General features: G+C 41.9%; 1 protein-coding gene across 1 annotated transcript in view; it reads right to left on the reverse strand.

Annotated features, from left to right (window-relative positions):
* dner (delta/notch-like EGF repeat containing) overlaps window positions 1-18,152 on the reverse strand; it is a 44,776-nt gene that overhangs the window by 12,958 nt on the left and 13,666 nt on the right. Inside the window, exons 2-5 of the mRNA XM_014994934.2 lie at window positions 7,715-8,062; window positions 6,465-6,562; window positions 3,553-3,716; window positions 1,961-2,109 (exon numbers count right to left, since the gene is read on the reverse strand). Coding sequence (XP_014850420.2) covers window positions 1,961-2,109; window positions 3,553-3,716; window positions 6,465-6,562; window positions 7,715-8,062 — 759 coding nt within the window. The remainder of the gene's footprint in view (window positions 1-1,960; window positions 2,110-3,552; window positions 3,717-6,464; window positions 6,563-7,714; window positions 8,063-18,152) is intronic.

Raw genomic sequence — 18,152 nt, forward strand, 5'->3', positions numbered from 1 at the left:
AGCACGAGTCTAAAGGCTGCAAAACGATTCAGTGACAAAACACTTCAATCATCAGGGACGCACTTTGACTTTCTCAACCAGATGCAAAAAAAAAAAAAAAAAAAGAGACTGAATCTGTTCAGATGACGCCGGCGAGGCAGCAGGTCTGAGCTTCAAGATTATGTTTGCTTCTTTTAATTGAGATGAAAATTATCAGTATTACTTTCAAGAGCATCTGACTAAATTACAACGTTCTTGCTTTTCACACTTTGTCTCATTGCAACCACGACCTTCACTGCGTTTTATTCTGTATTTTGTGTGGCTGGTAAATTAGCTCATAACTGTGGAGTGGATGGAAAAGGGCACCTATTTTTTTTTTTATTACTTTTCTAAAGAATAATCTAAAAAGTTTGGTAGCATATATGAATTCACCACGTCCACGTCACTGCTTTGTGGAACCAATCTTCACAAGCGTTTTGGAGTGTCTCTACCAGCTCAGCACATACAAAAGCTGAAACATTCGCCTCATGCTCTTTTCAGAGCAGCTCAGGCTCGGTCAGAGCCGACACAGAGCGCATCTGTGGGTGGAAACGTCCAAATCTTGTCACAGACTTTCAATTGGATTTAGAACTTTCCTGGGGTTTCCAACTCTAATCCTCAGAGGCCAGTCTGTCCCTCCTGCAACACCTGAACCAAATGACTGAATTACTTCCTCAGCACTTCATCAAGTTCTGCAGAAGCACGCTGAAACAAGGATGAGTCTACATGTTGTAGGACAGGACAAGGACAAAAGACACGTGGACATCCTGCGATTGAAAATGTTCTGTCGTATCGTGCATAGAGGTTGTTATCCTGCAGTCTCAAGTCCTCTTCAGTGACTTTTTTGTATTTATTCATCAACTATGACCTATTTCCTCGTCCCTGCTTGAGACAAGTATTGCCACAGCATTATGCTGCCACCACCATCTTTCAACAAGGAGAACGGTGTATGTGCAGCCACTTGTAGCTAACAGGGAAAAACGTTACATTCATATGTGATCTAACCAGAGCGCCTTCTACCACTATCTGACTCTTTGATGGTCCAGAAGTTGAAACTGGAACAGGATGGAGCAAAAGTAAGGCACACAACTTTTCTACAACTTCATTCCGGATTTGTCTGCGCTGTTCCTTGGTTTTCATGATGCTGTTTGTTCTCCGTCGCCCTCCAACAAATCTCTGCGGCCTTCGCAGAACATCTGGATTTATATTCAGACTAAATTACACAAAGTTGGACTTTGTTGACTTATTGACTGGACCAGAGGGTTATGAAGGCAAACTGAGCATTCAAGACGGTCTAAAAATTTAAAATGCAACAAAACTGAACAGAAACATTTTTGTTTTATTCATTCAGCTCAAGTAAACTCACATTTCCATGAATTGTGCTCATTTTACAGCTCTGGATATGACAGTGAGGCCTTCAGTTAAACCATTAAATTAAAACATTTATATATTGCTGTTTTATCACTGTATACTTTAAGTGTTCTTGGCCCGCAGCACCAACCAGAGTTGGTGATTTTGCAGAATTTCTTCCCACTAGTTTGCATTTTACCATGCAAAATGAAAATATGGGCCTGACCATGTTTACAAAGTGGAATCCATGAGAAACACTTGGCAAACTTCCTAAATACTTAATAAACATGGTTTAGTGTTTACTTTATAGCCATCACATACGGCAAACGATCCGTCTGAAAAAGAAAAAAAAAAAGCCCTGTTGGCGCTTGTGGCACCAACAGGGCTTCTTACTGATTTTTTTTTTTTTTTTCATTAAATAGCATAAATAGTAAGAACATTATGTGCTTTAAGTCATCCAACAAGAGCAGGGAGAGCTGCTGACCGCTGAGAGAACAGAGCGATTCTCCTTGTGCGATGTAATAAAATGATCAGGCCAGGGAACGAGCACTTTAGGCTGCAGCGAACCTTCGCCGTTTCTGTGAATCCTCACCTCTGACGGCTGCGTGACGCATTTCCCTTTCCCAGAACACTGAGGATCGCTGAAGCTGCTGCCGGGCTCCACGCAGCTGCTGGCCTTCACCGTCAGGTTGAGACGCAGCGTGACCTCCGGGGCCGTGGGAGCGTCAACACGGATCACGCCTTCGGGGGGAAACAAACGCTTTTGTGGGTTTGAAGGTCTTAAAGAGTTGCTTCACGTAGATATTGATGTGAAAACAAGTCAGTTTACCTCGACACAACAAGGAATTTAACAATAATTTAAAATTGCTTCCCTTCAAGTCGCATTTATTCGCGTGTTTGTCATGCTGTAGCTGTTAAGTGTGATGTAATTTGCTGGGATCTTTTTGGAGCTGAATACAGAAGGGCCACACATTTCTGATCTTTCTTCCAATCCCACTGTAAGCATCTGAAAATACACTTCCTGGTCTCCAGATTTAGAAGTGTACTTTTGCTCCTTTGTACACACTGAGCACATCGACTGCCATGACAAAGCATCAGGTCGCCTTTACAGTTTCACAGAGTTACTCCGGCTCCCCTATAGATGAGTCAAAAGACAAATGAATGCAGGCAGATCTCTAACATGTTCTCCGGTAAAGCCTCTCCCTTCCTCTCAAAACGTCTCTTTTATTATGCGCTCAATCAAGCTGGACAGCTTTGCTGCTGCTCGGATAAAAATAGCTCCGTAGTAAATATCAGGTGCCGTTTTGCAGAACCTGACCTGAACCAATGAGCGGGACGTCCGCCGCTGATGGAAGCGGTGACGTCAGCCTGGCCTGACCAATGGGGACGCTGACAGCTCTGTGCGCGTTCCCTCGTCCTCCCCTGACTTGACGATCATTAACCCCAATGACAATGAAATTTGGAGCTGCAGAGTCATTGCGGCTTTAAACCGTGAAAGCTCAGAGAACATGAATTGTTTTCACCTCAGGTGTCTCGTCCTTGGTCTCATCCTTCTCACGTGTGCAAAGAATGAGGCACCAAAAAATGAGTGTGGACAATTACCCTGTGAACATTAGTCACACGCGATTAAGCCTGGCTGGCATCCGAAAGAACAAAATTCATTCAAGCCGATTGTTTCTCACAGTTTGACCTTTCGTCTGTCCTCGTGCGTCCTTTGTCTCCTCGTCCTTCCCTGTAATCCCTTTCTGCCTTGCTGTCTCTGCTTTGCTCCCCTTCTCTCCCGCCCTGCATTTCCCCTCTTTTCCTCCTGATTTAACTCCATCATTTTCTTCTCTCCGTGAAGCAGAAGAGTCGAGCGCCACAGAGGTAGCAGACGTGAAGGTCAGCTGTTCGACAGGAAGTGAGTGGAAGTGAAAAGTACAAGCATTTTTTTTTTTAAATCTACGTTCAAAGGTTATTGGCTTATTTGTCTGGCTAAAATGTTATTTTTATGTTATTTTGTCTTATTTCAGGTGTACTAAGATATTTTCACTATACAAAAAAAATATATATACTTGGTAAGATTTTGTATTTTTGCAGTGCAAAGTTCTGAATGCTCAATGACCAAACAGGATGACCAACAGATGTGGGGGGTGTTTCGCGTTGCAGGTTGTTCTTCGCCATCTGCAGTGAGGAGAAACTCACTGAGGAAGTAGTTCTGTCCCAGGGGCAGCAAACGGTCTGGTACCACCAGGCCGTCCGGGGCCTGCAGAAACCATATGGTGGTGCCGTTCAGAATAGACGAGCGGAGGAAACCCTCTTCACTCACACGCCACAGCACCGGAGCTCCACTGGCATTCACCAGCACCCTGGTGACAGAGGAAAGCAAAAGCATGAGGGAAATCAACAAGCAACTGGAAGCAGGAGAGTTCAGTGATTATTGACTCTATCGACTTGGTCCAAAATGCAACTTTTCAGCCTTTTGATAGCAAAATATTGTTTTAGTCTGCATCCTTTTTTTTTTTCTTTTTTTCTTTTTTTTTGCAAAAGATGTGTGACAAATCAAAACCTCGAAAGACAAAAAACCTAACGTTGTGTAAAGGATGTATACAGAAAACCTCAAGGGTCAGTATTCTGCCAACGGGCTCTTCGGCGTGAGGATGAAGCCTGAGATGCAACCAAAGACTAAAGTGAACCAGCTGTTTTTGTTGAAGAGGGAGGAAGGAGTCGAGCAAAGCTGAACTAAGCTGGATCTTCTCGCAGAAAGCCCTCGTGAGAGACAGACAGGGGAGTAGAACGTAATCTGTCAGCTGCAGTTGCAAGAAAGATTCTCAGAAAGCTTGAGTGAAGCTGCTCACAGCTAAACGGCGTCGAGAGCCTCTCTAGCCTCCCTCCTGCACTGAATTAATCTTTCCCATATTAACAAAAACAAATAAAACAATATGTGATTATCCTCTTAGCCCTCCATGTTGTGCACTCGGTCTAATGAGTGTTTACAGCTGATAAGAGCCGTGAACATTATCACCGCCACGCTGATTTTCCGACGACGCGATGCGGGCGGAAAGTGCAGCGCCGAGGAGAAGGAGGATCGGAAATTTGAGATGTGCTAAAACGAAAGACGAAATCTGACATCAGGGAGGGAATAATTTATGTAACTTTATTATGGACTAAGTGGAAAAGCAAGCCTGAAAGCTGTGGTCCAGAATATATTACAACACACATTTAACTTTCAAATTAAAGAAAGAAGACCACATGTGGGCTGATGCAATAGTTGCCTCAAGTGCCACAGAAGAGATGGAGCAAAACTGAAACTGAGGCAACGTGACTGAAATAATAACACTGCGGTTTGGTCACTTGAAGGTGAAGTTTTTTTTTTGTCAAAGCTGTAAGAAAATAACCATCTGTAACTCAGACTGGCTGAATATCTACGGCTACTTAAGGTTCGCGGGAGTCATAATTTATTGAGGAATAGATCTCTAATAAGCCGCAGTAAAATCCAAAAATAATAGTAATAAGGTCTGACAAAAAAATAAATAAAACAAACAAACTCTCTTTAGCAACAACATCTTCATGATTCCAAAGACTTTTGGGAAATGTTCAATGAACTATTCAGACAAAAGTGACGCTTTTTAGAAGGTCACATTTGATGTAAATCTAAGACAGCATTTCAGGCTCAGGTCATCACACTGACAATCAAACACGGTGGTGGTGGTATAATGCTTTATGGCTGCTTCATGACTACTTTCTGTAAGTGATGGAACCATGAATTCTGCTCTCTACCAGAAAATCCTGAAGGAGAATGTCTGACATTAGTTTGCGTTCAAAGGGACAATGACCCAAAAGTCCGACAGCATGTCCATCTATGGATAGCTCTAAAATAAATCCGACTGAGATGACCTGACGCGGCATAAAATCTTCCACAGTAGTCGACATTTTGCTCATTGGGAATAAGCAAAGGGCTCGACCTTATTTATGGCACCACCGGTGGAAACACACAGTTAGTTTTGGGTTAGGGAGAAATTACTCGTTTGATTCCCAGCCTGGGCTATTTACTGAATGTCTTCCCCTTTTCTCTCTGCTCTTCATCCTGTCAAACTACTAATGAATAAAGGCCACAAAAACCTTTCAGAAATGTGTGGGTTCAAGAAAAGCTATCTTGACTTTTCTCACAGGACTTCAACGACTGCTCCCTTTTCGCTGAACCTTTCAACACGCTGTGTCCGACAGACGTGTTTTACAACTATCTGCTGTTCTAATTATGTGCCGCTCGGCGGTCATTGCAGCTCTGGACGGTGCTAGATGTTAGTCTGAAAAAAGTCTCCTCAGAACCAGCATCACGGTACATTATTCAGGGATTAATGTTGTGTAATCAAAAAGCAGGAAAACAGGGCAGCGGAGGTTGATTGCCCCCCAATTCGCAGCCTTTTGTCTGGGATCATCAGCAGAGCCCTGCGCCGCCGTGCCTCTCATGTATAATGAGAACGTCAAGGGCATCCAGCAATCACCTCGACCACTCCTTCTGCATAATTCATTGAACTCCTGTTTACAGGGCAGCTGTAACACCATTTTTGGACAGTCACACTCCTAATAAATTGAGCGCACCTGTGCTGGCACGGCACAGTTGGGTCGCAGGGTTTCAAATGAAAGGGTATTAGTGACGCAACCTTCAAGCTGAAAAATGTTTCCAGCGAAAGTTGCTGCAATGGTAAGTATGTAGATAAAATAATGTACACAGCAGGCTCTATTTTTATTTCTTCTGTGGAATAATTATGCAGACTCTGTATTTTTATAAGGTACATTTTGGTCAGGACTACCTATTCTCGGGTTGCAGCAGAAGAATCTACAGATTTATAGATTACACGGGGCTGGCCAGCGACTTCCCTCTTATGCACCTGAATGCAGCTCGTTTTTAAAAGTTAGAGCAATCAGTTGTTGAGGAACTTTCGCAGCAACAGATTAATTAGGTGGTCATCTCCAGGCTGGAGTGTAAACTGCAGCTGATGTGAACTTTAAAGCAAGAGGAGGATGGCTTTTCTCAACTTTTTCTGAATGTTAAGTAATCCTACGTTTAGAAGGGAGCTGCCGGTTTTTCAAGAACTTTGTGATATTCCTCTTACTTCACGGCGGTTTCTTCAGGCACCTCCAGAGACAGAGTCAGGGTCCCTGACGTCAGCTCACAGAGCTCAGGGCTCACACAGTGCAGACCCTCGGTGACCTGAAGCACAAACCATCACATTTTCAATATTTAGTCCTAAACACGTTTCTTTAAATGTTTCAACTCATTAAAAGAATTTCAAAAATCAAACAAATTATCAAAAAAAATTATCTTAAACCAATCTGTCAATCTGTGAGAAAGTTATTGTCCCCCTTTATTAATTCACAAGTCGAGTGTTGTGTAAAATCGGGAACGTGTCAGGCAACATAAAGCAGAATAAAAGATCTAAAAAAAAAACAGCATGTCATATGCATCGGTCTCAACAATTTCAGCTGAGAAACAGTTTCATATATTTCAGTCTTTTAAGTGTTTCATGTTCCTTCTGCGGCTTTGGGATTCCAGAAAACCAAAAGAGTTATTGTTGTCAAATGAAACAATAACGACGGTAAACTTTCCCAGGAGAGATCGTTCTAACAGAATTACTTCAATAGTGAATTGGCAACACGCCCAGGAAGAACAGCATCGAGGGTCCCAAAACATTTCAGTTTTAAAATTCACTTTTCCAGACTGAAATTTCTTGACTTTGCGGAGCAACTTTTAATAACTCCAATTGCTCATTATGAACATTTGCTGTCTGTGTGATATGGCTGACCACAGGTGCTGGTTTTCAGCCTCAATTCTAAGTTTGGAACTGAGGCAAACTTAGATCAGCTTTTTGTCAACATTTGTAACACTTAGACTTAAAATATACTGCAAAGGCTGAGTTATTCTATACTGAAAACAGGATCTAGTGTAAAACCTTTAGAATAAGAGTATTATGTGATGTGGAAGTGTGATTGTCTTGGACTGCTTTGTTGCTGTTAAGATCAGGATGACTTCAAATTAGTGAAACTGTGAATTTTACCCTAACCAAACTGATACAAAAACTCTGAAAATATCTAACCATCAGCTGATTGGATAACAAAGGAAGGTTTAGTCAAAGTCTGATAGATTAAATCTGATTGATAAGCTGTGATGTAACCTTAAACTGACCCCAGCAACAAAAAAGAGTGGGCCAAACTTCCCCCAGAGCAATGTGAAAGACTCTATCAGCTTACGAAAACTCTTTTGGATGCAATAAATTTTTCATAATGAACCAGGTCGGTTTGGATGACTTTTTCCCGGGGCGAGGGGAAAACTGTAAATCTTCTGGAGCTGAGGAAACGCTCTCACCCTGTCTGCATCCCACTGCACAACCAGCAGCCTCTGCCCGGGCTTCGGCTGCCACGGCTGCAGGGTGGGAGGCGCCGGCGTGGTGGTGGCTGGGACTGTGGTTGGCTGCTGGGGCGGAGTCGTAGCCGTCGTTGTGGAGGTCACCGGTGTGGCCAGCTCGGGAGCGGAGGGGGTGGCCGGGCCCCAGTCGGCGGCGGGCGGCAGGTCCAGCAAGATCTGATCACACCTCTCTCCCTCATAGCCTTCTGTGCACTCGCACGAGTAGGCCGGCTCGCCCTCCTCCCCGCCTTCGCTCCGGCTGCAGTTTCCATGGAGACAAGGGCTGCTGGCACAGGGGTCTGTGAAAAACTGAGATAATGGAGAAAATAAACAACAAAAACACATAACAGAGAACACAGCGGAGTCGAAACCAGAGGAGGAAACAGGAGGAAAACACGGTTATCGTGCTACGTTCATCACCGCTGTTCTCAGCCCCACGCCTTGTTTGAAAGGTTTTTACTGCGAAGGCAGAAAATATAAAATTGGGTTTCACACCAGAGCTGTTACTAATAGCTAAAACTGCAGTATCTTCTTATGTGTACTTCTAAAATTACCAGTGTTTACCATCTTGATGCAGTCCATACGGTGTCTAGGAGTTGTTTTTAATCTCCTTTTGAATTAGTTATTTCTCAGAATATCTGTTTCTGCAACAAAGCTCTTTGAAGTGCACATTTAATCATAATTTAGGAGAAACACAAAGCAGATAGGTTTATTTTTTTGTTGTTGCTGTTTTTTATTATTAGTTAAAGATTTGTGCATTAAAAAAGAAAGATGTCAGAGAAAAGGGATGGACTTATACAAGAATCATGTATGCTGGAGGCATTGGTGAGCATGGAGGCACTAAGTGGAAGAGGCTGGATTTCTCCACACCAACGAGCAACAAGCTACGGATTCACAAAAAGCTTGTTTTTTGGCCCCAGATTATGAAGCAGTTCGAGTCTAGGATTGGAAACAGCTAAACCCGAGGAAAAACGAAGAAACACTGTTTATGCCATGGCCACTGCAGATAGCTTAAGAATGAAGAAAATGCAAACACCACATAGATAACCGCAGCTGGAAGAAATGTTTTCTTTTACTGCAGGTTTTACATATTATGTCTCCCCTGCGTGTAAAAGTTGGAATTGTTTGGCTGCTGCAGACAATTAGATTTAAACATCAGTTCTTTCTCTTTTCTTCTGTCCACCACATGTGTCACGTTAGCTTGAGTTCACTTTTAGGGCCAAAGGGCACGTTGTTGCTGGAAAATTAGTTGCAGACTCTGGACTAAAAGAGTTCAACCTCAATTACAAAGAAACACAGGGTGATTATGTGGAGAAAAGTGAGCCTTTACAATCGCTACGTGGTTTAATGCAAGGTAACCCGGCGGTACAGGTCTGAAAGGAAGTAGCTGAGACAGCAGTGGAGCGGGGCATCTGTCTGAGTGTTCCCAAAATGTTTGTTTTGAATTACAGTTTGTTTTTTTTTCACAAGGTTGTAGTTTATACCACTGGTAGACTGGATTTGAAATAAAGCTTATAAATCTCTCTATATGGTGCCAGTTTGTCAAGTCTCCAACCTACTGCTCTCAGACAACATTCCAGTCCCGACTTCTTCCTTCTCACAGTCACTGTGTTATTGCTACTTTAGTCTTGAGTAGCTTGTTATACCAGTGTTTCTCCTTTGAGAACAAAACAAATTCAGAACAATAAACCCTTGAAAAGTACCACAGAATATGTAATATTCTGTATCCTTGCTTTAGTGTTCTGACAAACTAATAATCAATGGTATGCCACTATCATAACTATAATTACATCATTTTACCTCCATAGAAATAGTCTGTTTTTTTAGTAACGGTTTTTACTGTATAAATACCATCATATTGTGACATTGTGCTATTTGTATTTAGAAGTTATCAAACAATGAGAATCTCTAATGCTGGATTATCCTCAATCTATACACTTACATTTTCTTCTAAATTGGAAATTTCATCCACCACGGAGCACAGAGGAAAATGCTCCCTGACAGCCTCCTCCACGCTGGTTTCATCCATAAATAATGAATCGCATTTAGAGAAAACCTTCTGGTTCTTATGCTGAAAATGAGACGTGACAAAACTCACTGCTTGAAACTGTTGTCTGCTGTTTGGCTTAAGAACGTCTGTAATCCTGTTCTTATAAATTGATGCGTTCTTTGTCGGAGCAGTAGAGCCTCCAACCAAGCATCTGAAGCTCCAGTGGCCAAAATAAAATCTGAATAAAGTGGGAAAACAAACAAAAAGCCTAGAATGCGGAGAGAGAAGAACAGAGATGTTGCAGTGATTCGGAGAGTGAATCCTGCCCCCGCCCCCTGCTACGTGCAGATGCGAGCTCGTGAACGAACGCTCGTGAGAGAAACGGAGTGGCGGAGCAACAAAGACTCATTAACAGTCTCTTCTCTCTATGGCCAGAGTCACAGCTCATTACTGCTAATCTCTCTGTGAAGCTTCCCCTCTTTGCTACCCTGACAAACTTTTTTCATGTTTTGACAGTCCGCTCTCACTCGCGCACAGTTCGATGCTCCTATCTGTCTAAAATGGTCAACCTTTAGAGGACAACACAGTCTTCTCTAGGTTACAGAGAGTCCTAGAGTCTGACTCGTGACCGTTTGTCTTGCGTCTCTCCAGATTGGTCTCTAAGCCACAGTCCATGTCGATGTACAGCCACACGTAAAGGTTAATGCCAAGAAGAGTAAAAAAATGTTTTTTTGAAACTTATATTCCAGCGTCTTTACAACTTGAGTAAACTTTTATTTTCAGAGAAATTTTTCTGGAGTACAATCATGGGAGTAAAACCTCCAACCAAGAAAATTAGCAATTCAGTCTCAACAAACCACTATAGCTATTGAACAACAAATTCCCTGAATATCCACTATAGAAGATTACTGGTGACCAGGAAGGGTCACCAGTCTTATCGACTGGCAACACATAGACAACAACCCTGCATGCATACACTCAGGCATCAGGACATTTCACACTCCATAAAAACCTGAACCTGCCCCAAACCAGCTGCAGAGAGCTGCTGTTAACATGATGAAAGCAACTAATCAGGGTAATCAGGCTGCTTTGAAACAGCACAGACTATTTAGAATCATGTCGAACCTTGAATTTTCACACAGAACCTGACAACGTGCAGTGGGGAAAACTCAATTCAGACATTCTCCTTTTGAATAAAGTGAAAACTAGACATAAAATGAATTTCTCTTCATGCTCAAATCCTTGGCAAATTGCAATATCCTATTTTGACAGACATTCGAAAATAAAAAATATTGCTTTCATTCTAAATTTGCCAGCGGTGTGAATAACTTTTGAATTAACTGTACATTTAGCAACATGTCTGATGCAATGAGTGTACAACTATAGAATACACAGCGTACATTTCCCTCTGTATGCATTGTGTTTTTTGTTGGTGTTAGAATTAATGCATTCAGACTTGTTTCCGCATCATTCTAGATTTTTATTTATTTGCCCCCGGCTCTGGCAAAACATGTGAATCAATTCCATCAAAGCAGCTGATAATATCCCCTATATCCCCACATACACCAACAAACAGAACAAGAGATTCTCCGAGGCCAAATTAATTGCTTCGCAAGGTGCTGTGATCCCCTCTCTAATTTGAGATGGTCGCCCCCGAGGAGGAGGGATCGATACAGCCAGGTAGAGGAAAACAGCAGCACTACTTACTCACAGACTTCATGGGCTGGTTTTAAAGAGGGGAGTTTTATTGTTTCTGTAGATTTACCAGACACGTAGTCATATGTTCCAGTGGTGAGGCACATTCGCACTTACATACATCTGTTATGCAGTTGTTCCTTCACATTGTGATTTAATTAGGCCATATTTATGGAGGATAAATGCTGCTGCTGTGTTTCACAGCAAACTGCCTGGTACAGACAAATGACTGGCTAAACATGGTAAAAACTTCCGATAGTTTTGCTTCTCTTTGTTTAGTTATTAGTCTACTGTCATGATTTGCGGAGAAGGTGGTGAGGAAAACACCGTGGATCCAAAATGATAATTTGATGATGAAGTCAGAAATACAAAGTCCAAAATCCAGGCAGCACAGGATGAGCGGAAGGTGAATGGCTCAATACTGATAGCAACTGGTAACTTGATAGACATCTGAGGCTTAGCTTGACTTGACAAGGACCCAAGGAACACAGATGGGTTTAAAAAGACAGGGAGACAATCAGGGGAAACAAGTAACAGGTGCAACTAATCAAGGGACAGACGGGACAACACAGAGACTCCATAGAGTAGCATCCCGATCCACACTCCATTCCAGTAGATGGCGGTAATGCACATCAGTAAGTTGCTTGCCAACCGCCATAAAAAAAGAAGAAGAGACACATCGGAACACAGAAACATAAACACAAAGAAAACCTCAAATCCTCACATCTACATTTAAAATGTTATCCAAAAAAAATTATGCTGTTTCTGGGCATAACAAGCAAAGGTGAGCAGATGATAAAAAGGTGATCAGGACGTGGTTTTAGATGTTTTCTTCTGTCCAGTGCATCTTTGTTTTTCTAATATGGAGTCAGTCTGCTCTGGTCTTACCTTCACGGTGTGCATCTGAAACAGGCTCCAGTGATTCTGAGAAGTGCGTCAACACTGTCCAATCTCAAAACTTTAGGTACCAAATCATATAAAAGTTCTAAACAGCAGAGCTGGTCAGAGTCAATGTGCAGATGGATGGAGATAAATAAAGGGCAATCATGTGTAAAAACCAGTGAAAGACTGCAAAGACCCCAAACATGGAGCCAAACATGGAATAGTTTTTATTGAAGTATATTTATCTGTTAAAGTCAAAGTAGAGAAACTGTGGCAAACTCGCAAGCTGCTACTTAGACACACTCACAAACCAAACTGACTGAGCTTGAGTTGTTTTACTAAGATATGGAAAAGATTTTTCTGTTTCTGGATCTAGGAGGGACGCACCTTAAATATCTGCAACTGTGTGTGTGTAGTGAACGATATTTCTACAAAGTCTGTAGCATAAGACTTGGGGGAACTACACATTCATGCTACGATTTTCAGGTTTTTATTTGCAAAAACAAATAATTAAACTGAGCATCATTCTCTTTCATCCTCACAGGTGTAAGTCAGTGTTTACTGACATGCTGTCAAAGTCAATAACTTCTCAGATTTAGTGAGAAGTTGAAAACATGGACACAAAATGTCCTTTGGAGCATCATTACAGTGAACCAAAAGCATTACTTGACCACTTTATGAAATGATCTTCTCGGAGCAAGTTTCCACAATCCTGACCAAAAATTTTAAAACCAGTTGCAAAATGACAAGAATTCACATTTTTCACTGTTGGCTCTTAAGGAGGATCCAATGAAGAGCTTCAAAATGCAAAAAGAAGAAATGGGAGTGAAACCAAGCAAGAAAAAACGAGTAAGCAAATTAACGCAAGCAACAATTAAACTGAAATAGGTTGTCCATTGTCTGATCAGAGTCAAAACAATGAAATATTGCTGTAGACAAAAAATCTCACAGCAGTAAAATATTGTAACATGAGGATAATTAAATTAAACGCTGCAGAAAGTGAATCGTTTTGTAGATCTATCACTGACATATGTTGTCTTTTAAATGTTGCTTTTATGGGTATAAATGTGAAATTTAACATCAAGGAGCCCATCAGCCTCAAACTCTGTGACCTTTGGGAATCATGGTGCACTGCTCCATTTCACCGCTTTAGCTGTCGTCTTCCTGCTGCAAAGTGTGGCTCATTTGAGCAAGATAAGACAGCGGGGGGTTGCTCTAATGGCCAGATCGTTCAGCTAATTACATGCAGACTCAACTGAGACATGCATCTAAAACAAGATGTGCAAAAGTCGGATGGTGGAGAAAAAAAAAAGAGGCAGAAGAATACAAAAGCATTTCCATTCATATGTTTTCTGATAGTGAGAGGATCTGCTTTCAGGTGGTAAACCCGATTCAAGTCACGGCAATCCAACTCAGAGGAACCTGAGCGCCATGTGACGAGTCTACACGAGTCTTGTCTTTCATGTTTTACTGATGAGAAGCGTCGTTAAAAATTGATGGGGCCTGATCTAGATCCGTCTTCTTTTTCAGGCTGGACGAGTCCTTTTTCTTTTTTTCTGTTTTGTTTTGCTTTTCGAGGCAGTTGCCGCTTGCTGAATTCAGAAAGCAGAAACTGGAGCACCACTGCGCATTGTGGGATCTCAGAGGAGCAGAGCAAATATCAGGAAACATGAAGCAGAGGAAGAAAATACAACCATGCAGCGTACAAGTTATGTACTCTACACACACACACACACACACACACACACACACACCCATACCCACGCACACACACGCACGCATGCAACACTGAAATGACAACTGGGAATAGCACCGCACTGCCACATTCAGGGAATTACAACCTCCACCGTGTGAGTAGAACAACCAGGGAACAAACACAGAGTAATTATATAATCAATCACACAGCAATTAGCTGAATGAAGCAAATTAAACTTTTATATAGCCAGCAGAGATTCTCGTCTCAAAATGTGCGGCGCATAATGAGCAGCAGCAATTCAGCTCAAACAAAATATTTAATTCATGACAAGTGACAAAATAATGCTTGGAAATCATTCTTCAAAAGAGTCATTCTTCCTTTCTTTTTTTTTTTTTTCTTTTTATTTTCACTCGTGAAGTTTGATCCCCTGGAGTTGACGTGATAACCTTCACCGTGAGAAGATCCCCACGCTCGAGCACTTAACATCGCTGCCAGCGTGTAATTAATTCATTTGTGTTGTATGTAAAGCACAACGCCCGTTGTTTGCGCTCGTGTTCTGCTGAGGCAGTGAAAGCAGAAACGTGGAAAAGAAGAACCAACAACGTAACGTAGATCAAACGAGACGCAAAAGCTTTGAAGACAAGTGAAGTATCTTCCTCCTCGGACCCTCCCTGGGCTTACAAATGTTCCTCTGAAGGAATAACTGAGTGCCACAAACAAGTGAGTCATACCTTCACGTACAGAAAAGAAATAAGACACTAAGTGATGCGTTGCTATGACTGCAGGCTGCATTAAGTGTCTGTATGAAATCTCTCGCGTCACAATGCGACTTTAATATTTTCACTCTTGGCAAAGCAGTGGGTGATTAGTTTATGGTCTTTGGTAGCAAGACAATTGTTTGTTGTTTTTTTTTTTAAAGACAAGTCCAAGACTCTGTATTACAACACTTCTCCTGTCATGTTGTTGAGTATCTGAAGCTTCAAAAATGAACATAAATGCAGAAACTTTGCAAAATACTCTGGCTGCCTGCCTACCTGAATTTGGGTGGCCAAACTACACAAACAAGGTGCTGCAATCAAAAGATGAGTTGATGGATTTTAGATCATTTATTTCGAGAGTGAAAGCAAGTGAATCTCTCTTCTTGCTTGCATGAGCATATCACAGAGATTCAAGAGAGTCAAGCTCAATATTACTTAATATTTGGGTTCATTCTACAGGTTTTTTTTTTCTTTTAGTGCAACAGACTGATTATGAGCTTCATGTTTGTTTTTCTGACCATATAAAGATTTTGTTGGCTTCCATTTATTTTGTCCCAAGACCAATAACCCCAAATACTTTCCAAACCTTAGAAATCGGGGGCCACGACCCGAACAAGTCTTCAATCTTCTGAATAAAAGGGACAGTAAAAAGAAACGGTCCTAAATCAGCGATGAAAATGTGTACACGCTGTTTGGCCCATCTCTTCAACAGGATAAAGGAAACAAAATGTGAAACGCAGTGATTCGAGCCTCCAAACAAAAACATCAACGATTTGTCAGTAAGCGATAAATGTGCTAGTATTTCACTCACCCGTCAGTCAAAAAGCAATTCAGCATGAAACTCCCCCATGAGCCGGCTTACCGCTCGGCTGTCTGTCTTCCTGAACGTCGTCTCAGTGATCACAAGGATCATTTTACTCACTTTTTAACAGTCGTCATAACTAAACCATCTTTTTTTTTTTTTTGTTAAATATGTTAAGCTTCCTTATTTTGACTATATTTCTTTTACGGTCTATTACTAATAAATAACTGAAGCACAGACAAACCTTTCTACATTTTAAACAGCCCGATGTGGAAAACAAGTCATTGCTCCTGCTGATGGTGCCTGTTTTAAAAAGATAAAGCTTTTCTTTTTTTTTTTTTTTTTAAGTTACTGATAAAGATATGATGTACTTCTGCTCAAAGAAGAAGAAACTGTATTAATTATTTTGTTCAGCCTAAATAAACTCAAAAGCTCACACGGTGTCCTGGTTTGCTTCTTTCTGGGCTCGGCCAGTTCCATTGATACCTGAGCAGAACCTGGCACCTGCACAGACTCGGTTCCTCGGCTTCGACAGCAAGAACTGTCAATGCAGCAATTTAGCAGCATCGATCTCCTTACGTAAACACCGCTTTCCTCCTCTTAGCAGAATGGACTGTGCAGCAGTGCACATCTTCATTTATATGTGTTTAAACTGGCTGAGATGGCATGACTCTGCAGTCTCAGCCAGTGAAGTTCGTCCTGTACCTAACTAGGTTTCGGCTCTCGCGCCATTTCGGCTCTGACGTTAAACTCAGATTTAGGGCACGTGGCGTCGGCTCCGCTGTGTGAAATGACTAAAATCATAAACATCATCGGCGGTAAATGAGATAAGACGAATGTGATTATTAAAAAAAAACAAAAAAAACACGTTATCTCTCAGGGTTCCCTCTTGCTCCTTTAAAAACTTTGCCTCAAAGTGTTGCCTATATACAGAAATCAGCTTTGAATTAGTGCATGGTTTATTTATTTAGTGCACACCTACATAATTGCATTGAGTCACGTGTAAATAAAAAGCAATAACTACTAAAAGCGTATTTGTTCAACTGCAGTAGTGTCAGCTGGATCGGCTGCAAAGAAGTAAAATCAAAGTGAACTTTCTGAAACAATACAATTAAAAACTGTGCAGAAAAATAAAAACTTATATAAAAAGCCTCTCTGCACTTTCACCAATCCAAAACGTTCCCATGTTCATCCAAGCTGTTTCGCCGTCCATAACTAGAGATGACGCTGAGGCCAGTGTGTGTTTTTTTTCTTCCCCTCTCTCCCAGTCGCTCTTTAATGTTATCTATTTCTGCACATCAAAGTGTCCGCCATCCCTCCCTGTCTCACTGACTTCCCCACGGTTTTCTGGCCCTGTGGCTTCAAAGAGCAGCTCGCCTTTTAAAATCCGGATCCGCGACGTCCACAGGATCACGGTCAAGCACCTCAACCTCGCCTCGACGCATTAAAGCAGATGCAAATGCAGCGGCGGAGTAGAGATGGAAAGGAGACAAGCTAACGAGGTAAAGCTGTCCTCCATGCTCATGAATTTTAATTTAAAGAATATATCTTACATCGCAACAAATCTTTCTCTTCGCGCCAGGCGTCGCGAGTCGCTCTCTTCTGCCATTCGGAAGGCGACTGACAGCTGGTTGATGCCGACTGCTGGTCCACCAGGTTCTCTATGTAAATTACGTTCAATGAGGTGCCATAATAAACCGACACCAGCCCTCAAAAGTTAATCACCCCTCAACTTTGCCTTCTGCCAAAACAGTTAGAGTGAGTGATGAGGATTAATACAACAAAATGAGACCAAGCGGGCCGCAAGGGGAAGAGGGGTGAATACTAAGTGGCAGCAATGCCGCAAGGCTCTTCTTCCACCGAGGCAGCGGAGGGACTCTGGCGTCTCATATTTAGGCCTGAGTCTGGCCCCTTATTCAATCAGGCGAGGAATAAAATGGATCAAGAGCCTGTCATGCTTTCTGTGAGATCATCTAAAGCCCTTCAGATGCACCAACAGATAGACGAGGATTTTTGTTTGGGACTCCATTCCCCCCCTCCGCATGCAGGCAGCTTTTTCACGCCACACTTAGCGTAGCGTCTGCATGCAAGAGCAAACCCTCCAGTGAAAAACACTCCTCAGCTACTCTTCATTAGCTGTGACTTTAAAATGAGCTTTGTGTCAGTTTGAGCCTGCCGCGTGTTTTTCGGAGGAGCAAAACTGGATCAGTCTTCAATCAGACGCTAATACAGAGTGAAATACTTTTTTTTTTTTGAGAATCTGCCTTGAGATTAGGCCTCCTCAAATTTTTATGCACAAGAATTCAGAGCCACTGAATTGCTAAAACCTTACAAAACTCTCTGCTTGTTCTGCTCGAAGCAAAGATGTTGAAGACGATTCATTATAAATTTGTGTTAAAAATGTCATAACTCATCTGCTAAGTGCTGAAACCTGCCTATGTTTAATCTTGATGTCTTTATTTGCCCCTTCAAAAAAGCAACGGCTGTAGGTTTAATCCATGTTCTGGTTGACTTTAACTGTTTTATAGGAGCTGATTTAGAGATCGTTTGGTTAGACGTGTTTGCGTTCTCTCCTG

Source organism: Poecilia mexicana, unplaced genomic scaffold (assembly GCF_051168715.1).
Source record: "Poecilia mexicana isolate PSO_F unplaced genomic scaffold, ASM5116871v1 scaffold_13, whole genome shotgun sequence".
NCBI lineage: Eukaryota > Metazoa > Chordata > Actinopteri > Cyprinodontiformes > Poeciliidae > Poecilia > Poecilia mexicana.